We start from the raw sequence: 12,291 nt of genomic DNA, 5'->3' as shown, positions 1-12,291 counted from the left end.
GATGCCACATTTATCCTCTACTGCTTTGATGTCAAAGACAGTTGTGCACATATCAATCTGAAATTCAGCTCTTTTGTCCATATTGGACTGAGGAGCCAAGTGGCAGAACACAAATTGTATGTCACTGAGCGGATTGTTACTATGCAAGTGTCACTTGATAGCATTGTTGATGACACTTTTCATCATTTTACTGGTGATCAAGTGTAGATTGACAGAGCAGTAATTGGCTGGGTTGGATTTGTCCTGCTTATTTGTGAACACAATATATCTGGGCAGCTTTCAATATTATTGACTGACTCAGTGCCAGTGTTGTAGTTGTATTGGAGCACTTTGACTAAGGGTGCATCAATTTCTGGAGGATGAGCCTTCAGTGCTATTTCTGAACTCTGTCAGGGCACATGGCCTTTGTAGTATCAATTGTCTTCAATCTTCTTTTATTCATTCATGGGCTGAGGGCATCACTGGTTAGGCCAGCATTTCGTATGTGGGACAGACCAGGTAAGGATGGTAGCTTCCTTTCCTAAAATGGTTTTTCTGAGAATCGACAATGGATTCATGGTCATCATTAGACTGTTAATCCCAGACTTTTATTGAATTCAGATTCCACCATCTGCTGTGGCAGGATGCAAACCCGAGTCCCCAGAATATTTCCTGGGGCCCTAGATTAATAGTCCAGTGATAATACCACTTGACCATCGCCTCCCCCCAACAGTTTCATAATATCGTGTGGAGTGAATCAATTTTGTTGAAAATTGGCTTCTGCAATGCTGAAAATCTCTGAAGCAGGCGAAATTAAATCATCCATTCAGCACCTCTGATGAAAATGGCAGCAAATGCATCAGTCCATCTTTTACACTAACATTCTGGTCTCCCCCAGCATTGAGGATGAAGATATTTTTGTAACTACCTTCTTCAGTACATTAGTTGTCAACCAGCATTGATGAGTGGATGTGGTAAGATTGCAGAGCTTCGATCTGATACTTTGGTTATGGGATCGCTTAGATCTATTTCCTATTGATACTACTTGCTTTTCTTTTGCCTCCTGTACATATTTTCCTTACTACAATTTGAGAAGCCCCTTGAAATATTTCTTGTTAAGATGAGTAAAAATACAAGTTATTATGATGTCTGGAATCAATGTGTCAGCTTTCTCAAGAGATTTAGGATGATCAAGATTCGGGCAAAAATAAGTAACGAAGAGTTTGGGACATGGAGAAACCATAACTCTCTTTAACATAAACCGTATTTTACAGGAAAACAAGCCAGTTGGATCCAGTGTGCTACAGCTTCAAGTGATAGACAGGGATTCCTCTCACAATGGCCCTCCATTCACTTTTAGAATCATTAGTGGGAATGAACAGAATGAATTTCAGATAAATTCACATAGTCTTCTCATATCAACGGCTCCTCTCCAGCACAAAGTTAAAGATATGCATCTACTGCAAGTTCAGGTAAAAGAAATATCTAATGTTGCACTTTACTTTGTACCGGGTTCAGTTTTGTGACTATATGTATATTGCCATGCAAGTGTTTTGTTTTAATTTGTTGCACCTGAAGCAGATTGTAATTGCTAAGTATGGTGTTAAATTTTACAAGTTACTGTTCCCACAGCAAAAGTTCATGAGGAATTAGATCTCACGTTTTGACAAGTTGATCAAGATACCCAATTCAGATCCTAGACAATGTTACCGCCACTCTTTTTAATAGACTATTAAATATGCAAAGAGGGTGCCCTGAATTCTCTGTATTTTCTCCTATCAGGAAATAACTTGGTGTCAAAAGTGATACTGAACATATCTTATTTCCCAATGGCAAATTAATTGTGTTGATCCTTGTATCAGTCTACAATTGAACCTCATCGATCTAATTTCCAGTCCAAGACTCGTTAGATAATCTCCATCTATTGAGTAAACTGTTGGCTATCTCCCCTCACCCCTACCCCTCTGTCCAGTCCTGGTTGCAGACCAGTGACCCAACAACAAAGTGCAAGGGTAAGGATATTGAACCAAGTCTCCTGTGCATCTCAATCTCTCTCATGGTAGAATTGCCTACCTGCACTCATGGCAAGTCTAAGGTAGGTGGAATTATGATTTGAATGAGCTGCTTTAACGTGCCCATCACGCCAAATTTTGGAACAGGTCAAAGTTATCAGTGACAGAGAGGAAACGTTCTTAAGAAAAAAGATCACCTATGTTAGGATATGTTTCATGGAAAATTCACAGAGATAACCAGCATCAATTTGCTCTTGCTTGTAGTAAGCAAAATCAAAATCAGTATTTGTTTGAATGTTTGGTTTCAGGCAGCTTCACGTTCCATGCAATTAATATAATTGGTGGTAGCTTATGGTGCTTTATAATGGAACAGTTCAAACTGATGATAAAACGTAAAATACCATAATTTATCAGCAGTGCAAAATGTTAATACTTTGAAATGCTTACCTGAAAGTCCAGAATGAATGAGTTTTTTTAAAAAAATTAAAGGGAATGGAAAGGTTTTTGTTTTGTCAGGTTAAATAGAAGTACTGACATTAATAAATTGCTCTGCAGTTAGAAATGTCAGGATGAGCCCATGGCGGTCATGATGCATTTTCCAAGGGAAATCTATAAATGGGTAGCCAGCAATTCTACTCGACAGTACCACGTGCAATTCAAGGTGCTACTTCGTTTCTAGGAGCCTATTTACAATTACATATGCAAATAAACACCTTCTGTTCATTTGTTCCAGATAGTAAGTGACCAAACTGGTTGGCCTTTAAAGGGATTATGGAAGTTGATTAGATTCCCTACAGTGTGGAAACAGGCCCTTTGGCCCGACAAGTCCACACCGACCCTCTGACGAGTAACCCACCCAGACTCATTCCCCTTCATTTATCCCTGACTAATGCACCTAACACTGTGGGCAATTTAGCATGGCCATTTCACCCGACCTGCACATCTTTGGATTGTGGGAGGAAACCGGAGCACCTGGAGGAAACCCACGCAGACAAGGGGAGAATGTGCAAACTCCACACAGACAGTCACCCAAGGCTGGAATCTAACCTGGGACCCTGGTGCTGAGGCAGCAGTGCTAACTACTGTGCCACAACTAGCTTGTAAATATTTTGTAAAGGACCATGCTCTTCCTTCATCCACACAAATACAAAGGCCATTTGTTGGCCAGGGCACTACTTTCAACAATATATCTCCTCTGACCTCTTCTGTCCATTTTACACAGATGGTGGATAGACTTTAAAGAACTATTGCATGCTGCACAAAAATTATACATTCCTTTTAAAGATTCGAAAACTGAAAAAAAACTGTCTACCATCATTAAAGTTCTGGGTTGCATAAGATTTTAAGAAAGGCCTGTAAAGTCACTAGATTGGGAGGTCATTTAATACACCAAAAGGAAACTGAGAAGCTAATAAGGAAACACAAGCTAGAGGAGCTGAATTACACCATTCGGCCCATCAGATCTGCTCCACCATTCAATCAGGGCTACCGCCTTTTCCCTGCTTTCTCCCTGTAAGCCTTTGATCCCTTTATTAATCAAAAATCTATTTATCTCTTAAAAATCTATTTATCTCTCTATTAAATACACAATTTAATACAGCCATCTGAAGCAATGAGTTCCACAAATTTACCACCCTCTGGCTGAAGCATTTCCTCCTTATTTCATGCATCCCCTTCACTTTGATGCTGTACCCTCAAGTCCGAGTCCCTTCCACTAGTGGAAACATCATCTCCATTTCCAATCCGTTCAGGCCTGTCTGTGTTCTGTAACGTTCCATCAGATACACCTTCATACTTTTAAACTACAAGTACAGTCCCAGAGTTCTTGATTGTTTAAATGACAAGCCCTTTATCCCTAGGATCAATCTTGGAATCCTCCTCTGCACTCCCTCCAAGGCCAGCTCATCCTTGGACATGGAGCCAAAACTGCTCACAAAATTCCAAATGCAAGCAGAATGAGTTTGTGTGTTAATCTGAAGAGAATCATGAACTGGAGCTCCTACATCCCCTTTTGCTTCACATTTCCAAAGCTTTTCCCATTTAGAATATAGTGTGTACCTCTCTCCCTCCTACCAAAGTACGCAACCTCACACTTTACCACATTGTATTCCATCTGCCACTTCTTTGCCCAGTCATCAAGCATGTGCAAGTCCTTCAGCAGCCTCCCCATTTCCTAACTGTTCCTTCCTCTATCTTTGTATCATCTGCAAATTTGGCAACAATCCCTCAATTTCTTTGTCCAGATGGTTAATGTATAATGTGAATAGTTGTGGTCCTAATACAGACCTTTGCATAACTCCACTAGTCACTGGCTGCCATCCTGAATAAGACTCCTTTGTCCCCACTGTCTGCCTTCTGCTAGTCAGCCAATCCTCTATCCATGCCACTACCTTAGCCCTAACACCATGGGCTCTTTCATCTTATTTAGCAGCCTCCTGTGTGGCATCTTGTCAAAGACCTTCTGAAAATCCAAATGGATCCCATTCACTGGCTGTCCTTTACCTAACTTGCTTGTAACCCCTTAACGAATTCCAGCAGATTTTTCAGGAATGAGCTCCTTTGACAAGACCATGCTGACTCATCCCCATATTACTGTGCCCCTCCAAGTACTTCTCAATCTCAAGGAGAATAGAATATGAATACAGTCTAACAAAATCATAAAGATGATTTTAAAACCTCATGTAAAAAAGAAGCATTGGGTAAAACAAATATGGCTGCACTCAGGCAGAGTAAGAAGGATTTCAAGTAGGGAATACAGAAATTGTGGAGAAGCTGAATGATTACTTTGAGCCTGTTTTTACTGAGGAATATGCAAGAAAAGTCCCAGCAGTAGAGATCCAAGTGGTCCGGGAGAATGAGTAATTGAAGAAAATTAGTGTCATTGAGAAGATTATACTGCAGAAGTTAATGGGGCTGAAAAATGATGAATTCCCACGAACCAACAGTTTTCTTCCAGGAGTCTTGTTAGAGATACCCATTGAGTTTGTAGATACTTTGGTAATTACCCTACAAATTCCATAGATTCTAGCATGATTCCTGTGGATTGGAAGATAGCAAATGTTGCCCCACTATTTAAGATGGTGCAACGAGAGAGAAAACAGCCTTGTATCAATTGTAGGGAAAATGCGGAAATTCAGTATGAAAGATGGGCTGAAGAGACATCTGGCTGATAATGATTTGATTGGGCATAATTAGCATAGATTTGAAAAATGAAGATGTGTTAAATAAAATTGATAAAGGAGGGCCATTGGACATCGTATAGTTAAATTTTCAGAAGGCGTTTGATAACGGCCCCCACATGAGCTAGATTAAAGCACTTAGGGTAATAGATTATGTACTGGCATAGATTAATTGGATTACAGACAGTAGGAGAGAATTTTTTGTGCTGTTGCAAAAGAAGATCTGCTTCCATAAAGTCAGTAAATGCAAGGATTTCAAAATAACGCTGACCATTGATGCAAAATGGGGGGAAAATGGGGGAGATATACTAACTCCTGAAGTTGGTGCAGAGTAAGTACATTGAATCTTTGTGATTCCTCTCATACCTTGAGGAAGATAGTTTCTCAATTGTTTTGGTGAGCATGTTTGGACCACATAGTTTCTAAATGAAATGCTGTCTTTCAAGGATAATATTTTGAAACCACCTTCTGCATTCTTAAATGTAGTTTTGTGAAGTATATACAGAATGGGAACTGCAGATATGCAGGTCTTTTTAAAAAGTTGATTATCTTATCAGCTGAGTTTCTTTTGTTTTAGGTAACAGATAGTGGCCGACCTCCACTAAGCTCTTCAACATTTATAAAGATTAAAATTATTGAAGAAAGTGTTTATCCCCCAGCTATTCTTCCGCTTGAAATCCATATCACTACTGTTGAAGATGAGTACGCTGGTGGTGTTATTGGAAAGATTCATGCAACAGATCAAGATGTTTATGATACACTCGCATACAGTCTTGCATCGGACATGGGAAACTCCTTTGCAGTTTCCAGCACCGATGGTAAAATGATCGCGCACAAACTTTTAGATGTTGGACTATATGTCCTGAATGTCACTGTAACTGATGGTCGTTTCACAACTGCTGCCGATGTGTCTGTTCATGTTAAACAAGTAACTGAAAATCAGGTCAACCACTCTATTGCCATTCAGTTTGCAAATATTACGCCTGAAGAATTTATAGGAGACTATTGGCGGAACTTTCAAAGAGCATTGCGAAATATTCTTGGTGTTCGAAGGCATGATATTCAAGTTATTAGCTTGCAGCCTTCTGAAGCACCTTCAGATTTGGATGTTCTCCTTACAGTCAATAAAGCAAGCAATTATTTCCATCTGCCTGAAGTTCTTTTCCACAAGCTGAATGCCTCAGTGTTAGGCATTGAAGAAATGATGGGTGTGCGAATACTGAAAGTCATTCACAAACTTTGTGCTGGCCTGGACTGCCCTTTGAAGTATTGTGAAGAGAAGATAACTATTGACACAAATGCCATGTCCACATACAGCACTGCTAGGCTAAGTTTTGTAACCCCACGGTACCACAGAACCCCTGCCTGCTTGTGTAAAGGTAAGGAGCATACTATAAATCAGCTAACTCTGTAATTCTGATTGATGGGACCAATAGAGTGGACATATCTTAAACATGTTGAAAATATTATGTTCTGATGCTATAAGACCAATTTTTTTTTCGTAAAGTTATCAGTTACTGTTAAAAAGTTGAAAGGCATTTTAATATCCCAGATTATAGTATACTTGACATATCTTTTTAACAAGTTTCCATCGTGTCACCTGAGCAAGTTACACATTAACAAAGTAAGTATGTTCAAAGAAAAGGGGAATGTTTTTTTTTCCCAGTGGAAAAATCTTAGTTCTAATTGTTGTGATTAATAAGTTTAAGGTGAGTATTGTAATATCATTATACCAATGGCATTGTAGGAAAATGCTTATGCACTTTATTTTAAATTGAATAATGTATATTTGGTGTTTTTTCTAGGCAGCAAATGCCATACAGTACCTAAGCTCTGTGAAGGTAATGATTGCTCTTCTGACACTGAATGTGTACCTGATGCAAAAGAAGAAAAATATAATTGTTTGTGCCAAAATGCCAAAAATGGTCAATGTTCTGGTAAGGATTTTCCACAAATTCAAAATATTTCTAACGTTCCTTTGTTATAATACGCATATTTGTCGCAAAAGTTTTCGCATTGTAATTGCTACATTTACTTAATGCTTTCTGGTATTATGACTGGGTCTGTGTTTTTGCCTTGCATTTTCAGGTGGTGCTTCTCTGTCATTCAATGGTAATAGTTATGTGAAATATCGCCTCATGGAGAATGAAAACAAAGAAGAAATGAAACTCTCTTTGCGCTTACGGACTTATCATCCACATGCAGTTGTTATGTATGCTAGAGGAACAGATTACAGCATTCTGGAGGTACATGTTGTTCAAATAATAGGGGGCAAAAATTACTGAGGCTTATTCTTAGGATTTGACTAATTTACTTGAAAAGTTCCAGCCTGTGCTATTTTCAACATTTTTTATCAGTGGAATGGAAATATATTGATACTGTTACTGTAATCTAAAAGTTTTACATGCCATCTTAAAAAAAGTAATTAAAATAAAGTAAGTCATGCGTTTTTTTTCTGAGAGGCACTTGTGCAGTTCAAGTTCATAAAATGAATCTTGAAATTGCATTGCTGGAGATTGCAGGTATTAATTACTGTTCTTTGTATATTTGTATCAAATTTTATAAACCACTCCACTTTAATCAGGGAGAGCAGTATTTATTCAGAGTTTGTTGTGTTATTTGAAAGTATCAATTTCTCTTTATGCTAGTGATAGTTTGTTGCTGTTAACTGATTTATATTGTCTCTAATTATGAAATAATTGCCCTACTCTAGGTTGGTTATGATCTTTTAAACTGCGAAATTATTTAAATTTGTGGCAGACAGTACAACTAGTGTGTTATCATCTAAATCCATTTTTTTTTGTCTTTCAAGTTTTTGAAACAAGAAAGAAGATATTTTGACTTGATGTTCCCAAATATTGTTTTGCAGATTAACAATGGAAGACTGCAATACAAATTTGACTGTGGAAGTGGTCCAGGCACTGTTTCTGTACAGAGCATTCAAATCAATGATGGCGAATGGCATTCTGTTTCACTGGCAGTTGATGGCAATTATGCAAGACTGGTTTTAGACAGGGTCCATACAGCTGCAGGCACAGCTCCAGGCACCCTGCGGACACTAAACTTGGACAATTTCTTGTATTTTGGGGGCCATATCCGACAGCCACACACAAAACATGGTAGAAGCCCACAAGTTAGTAATGGCTTCAGAGGATGCCTGGAGTCCATTATGCTAAATGGGCAAGAGTTACCTTTGAACAGCAAGCAAAAGGTTCATGCAGTCATGGAGGAATCAGTTGAAATGGCTCCTGGATGTTCTTTAGTTCTGGCAGAAGGCTGCTTGAGCACTCCATGCCTAAACAGTGGCACATGTTCTCCACTCCCCAGTGGAGGTGAGTCAATCACTTACAAATACAAAAGCAATAGTGATGAAAAGCGTGATGCAGAATGTTTTAAATCTAGTATTTGACACTTTTATCAAAAACTCATTACAGCACAGAAGGAGGTCATTTGTTCAGTTGAGTTCTTTCTCAGTTGCTCTTTTTGGTGGCATATCTATGTGCTGTCTAAAATTTTGCCATCTCCATTTATACTAGTCCGTCAAACAATGAAGTCTCAGTTTAGCCCAGTGCTTGCCTTTCCCATCTTTTGAAGGAGATTTGACCACTATTGCTGAGAGTCTGTTTCACATGATCTATCATTTTGTAAGATGAAAAATGTTCCTCTAGTTCTGCTGATTAATTATAGTTTTTAACTTGTCTCCTCGAATCCAAGTCAAGCAGATCTTATTTGTGTAACCCGTGCCCCTCAATATGGTTTGATGTTCACTGTGTATTTGGGTTTTTAGGATTTATGAATGTTTCAATTGGCTGTTGTTTATTTTTCAAACTTGAAAGAATTGACAGAACAAAATATCTTGCAGTGAGAGGTTGGTTTCACACAAAGATTCTTGACTGTTAATTCCTTTTTAAGAACTGTCTGATGGTAGCAGTTACCACCTCAAAAGTTTAAAAAGTTTGTTGTGCTTGAAGTCTTCTACAGTCAGAATACATAAAAAGGTATGAAACACTGGTTTTAGATCTGATTTTAAATTGGAGTTTTAACATTTAATTTAAATAGTCACAGAGCAGAATTCCATTTTGTCATCAGTAAATCAATTTTAATTTTTTCACACCATATAAAATATGCCAAATTTTAGATTTGCGTGCCAAATAAAACTTGAAATGCTGTCTACAGCACTATAGTGTAGCTAAGAGGAAACAAGGAACTTTAATTAATCCCTGAGCTTGTTTAAATATAGCAGTACCTCAGATTTCAGGATGGCCCTGCGCTCCCCTTTGGGAAGGCGATGATCTAGTGATATCATCACTGGACTGTTAATCCAGAATCCCAGGAATGCAGGGTGGTTGAATTTGAATTCAGTTTTTTAAGAAATCTGGAATTGGGAGTCTAATGATGACCATGAATCCATTATCAGTTGTCAGAAAAAATTATCGCTTTCACTAATGCCATTTAGGGAAGGAAACTGCCGTCCTTGTCTGGTCTGGTCTACATGTGACTTCAGACCCATAACAATGTGGTTGACCAACACCTGTCCTCTGGGCAATTAGGAATGGGCAATAAATGCTCGTCTAGTCAATGATGCTTTCATCGCATGAATGAATTGAAAAAAAATTAGAATTTTGACCTATAGTTTTGCAGAAACACAGAATTGTTATAGTGCAGAAGGCCATGCAACCCATCATGCCTGCACTGGCTCCATGAACACTTTATTTCTTGATTGCCTCAATTGAACCCACCTTTACCATATTTCTAGGCAGTGCACACCATATCTTAACTACTTGCTGTGCACAAATAATAAATTTTCATTTTGTGTTTGCTTCTTTTGCAAAACACTTTAAATCTGAGCCATCTGATTCTTAATCTGATTGAGTAGGAATAGACTTCCTCTATCCATTGAGTCCAGTTACCTCATGATTTTGAAGAAGTCTGTAAGATCTCCTCTCGGCCTTCCCCTTTCGAGGAAGAACCATCCCACTTGAATCTATTCTTATTACTGGTATGTCTCCTCTTCCAGACTGTTCTTGCAAATATCTTTTTCAGCATCTGCAATCATATCCTTCTACTGAGTGATATCCAGAACTCTGCGCAGTTGTCTGTATAAAGACTAATGAGTGTCCAAACTAAGTTCAATGTTACCTCCCTGTTCGTGTTCTATGCTGTATGTTTTATTAACCGTGCTCCCTATTTATCATAACGTTTAATTTGTATATATACACCAGGTCTGTTTGCTCCGAGCACACCCTTTAGAATAGTGCACTTTATTTTATACTGATCCTCTGTATTCTTCATAACAAAATGCATCACCTAACATTCCTCCATATTGAACGTAATCTCCCACTGATTGATCCACATCTCAAATGTGTCAATGTCCTTAAGATATTCTACACTCTTCTCCTCTCAGTTTACAATTCTCCCAAGTTTTGTGTGACCTTGCAAACTTTGAAATTGTGTTAAGATGCCAAGACCTAAATCAAAGCGATAACCTAGTGGTTTTATCAACGGACTACTGATCCATAGACCCAGGTGATGTTCTGGGGAGTTGAATTTGAATTGTGCGATGGAGTTAAACAAAAAATCTGTAATTAAGAGTCTAATGGTGACCATGACACCATTGTCAGTTATTGGGAAATCCCAAAGGCTCACTAATGTCCTTTAGGAAAGGAAATCTGCCATCCTTATCAGGTCTGGGCTACAGTTGACTCCAGACCCACAGCAATGTGGTTGACCCCTAACAATTAGGCCAGAGAATAAATGCTTGCACAGCCAGCAATTCCCATGTCCCATGAATGAATTTTTAAAAATGTCAGTTAGAGCAAGGGTCTCAATATTGGCCCCAGGGACCCCCACTACTATGTTTTTCCATTTCAGAAAATACCCACTAACCATTACTCTGTTTCCTATCCCCGAGCCAATTTTGGGTCGATGTTGCTGCTGTCGAGAGAATGGTGCTGGAAAAGATGTATTGGGCTTAAGCCCTTCATCTGTATTATTTTATGACTCGAACATCCCTCACAAGTTTGTTATGTGTCACTGTATCACCACATCAACAGCTTTCACCTCATCAGCTCACTGTTCGGTCTGAAAAAAAAATCAGCCACTCTTCTTTCGGAACAAATCCATGCTGACTCTTCCAAATGAATCCACATTTTTCAATGTGAATATTGGTCTATCGCAAATAATGTTTGCTAGAAATTTTCTCACTGAAGTTAAATTGACTGCTCTGTAATTGCTGGGCTGGTCTTGAACGTTTTTTAAACGAGTAAAATTTTTGCAATTTTCCAATCCTGTTGCATCTCGGGAAGATAAGTTTATTGTCTGTGCCTCTGCAATTTCCACTCTCACTTTGTTCAATATCTTTGGATGCATTTCATCCAGTCCCAGTAACCTATTGATTCTAGGAACTGACAGTTTAAAGAATACAATCTTCTTATTGATTTTGAACCCTTTTAGTGACTTGAGTTTCCTCCTTTATCAACATGACATGGACAGTATCTGTTTCATAGGTAAAAACTGATGGAAAGTATTCTTTTAATGTTTCAGCCATGCCTTTTGCTAAGTGTGAATCCCCTTTTGGGTCCTTATTGGCCCCCTTCCTCCTTTTACCCTTCCTTTATTTCTAACATGCTTATAGAAGGTTGTGTTTTGAGCATGATTATTGTCTCTACATCCAGAGGGTGCACTACTTCATTTGATGACATGCCTTTTGCCATTTTCCATTCATCTCATTTTTATTTGGCAAAAAATGAAAAGACCTAGAACCTATAGAACATAGAAAATTACAGCGCAGTACAGGCCCTTCGGCCCTCAATGTTGCGCCGACCTGTCATACCAATGTGAAGCCCATCTAACCTACACTATTGCACGTACATCCGCCCATATGCTTGTCCAATGATGACTTAAATGTACTTGTTGGCGAATCTACTACCGTTGCAGGCAAAGCATTCCATACCCTTACTACTCTCTGAGTAAAGAAACTACCTCTGACATCTGTCCTATATCTATCACCCCTCAATTTAAAGCTATGCCCCCTCATGCTCGCCGTCACCATACTTGGAAAAAGGCTCTCCCGGTCCACCCTATCTAACCCTCTGATTATTTTATATGTCTCTACTAAATCA

The 12,291-nt window shown here is 38.7% G+C and overlaps 1 protein-coding gene across 5 annotated transcripts in view; it reads left to right on the top strand.

Annotated features, from left to right (window-relative positions):
- The window catches only part of fat1a (FAT atypical cadherin 1a), a 202,425-nt gene that overhangs the window by 169,111 nt on the left and 21,023 nt on the right, over nt 1-12,291 (top strand). For all 5 annotated transcript variants that reach the window (XM_060823915.1, XM_060823906.1, XM_060823897.1 and 2 more), the window contains exons 18-22: nt 1,254-1,451; nt 5,748-6,549; nt 6,976-7,107; nt 7,259-7,416; nt 8,040-8,502. In XM_060823915.1, the coding sequence (XP_060679898.1) occupies nt 1,254-1,451; nt 5,748-6,549; nt 6,976-7,107; nt 7,259-7,416; nt 8,040-8,502 (1,753 nt within the window). The remainder of the gene's footprint in view (nt 1-1,253; nt 1,452-5,747; nt 6,550-6,975; nt 7,108-7,258; nt 7,417-8,039; nt 8,503-12,291) is intronic.

Source organism: Hemiscyllium ocellatum, chromosome 1 (assembly GCF_020745735.1).
Source record: "Hemiscyllium ocellatum isolate sHemOce1 chromosome 1, sHemOce1.pat.X.cur, whole genome shotgun sequence".
NCBI classification, from domain to species: Eukaryota; Metazoa; Chordata; class Chondrichthyes; order Orectolobiformes; family Hemiscylliidae; genus Hemiscyllium; species Hemiscyllium ocellatum.
This window is presented reverse-complemented; position numbering and strand designations above follow the sequence as displayed.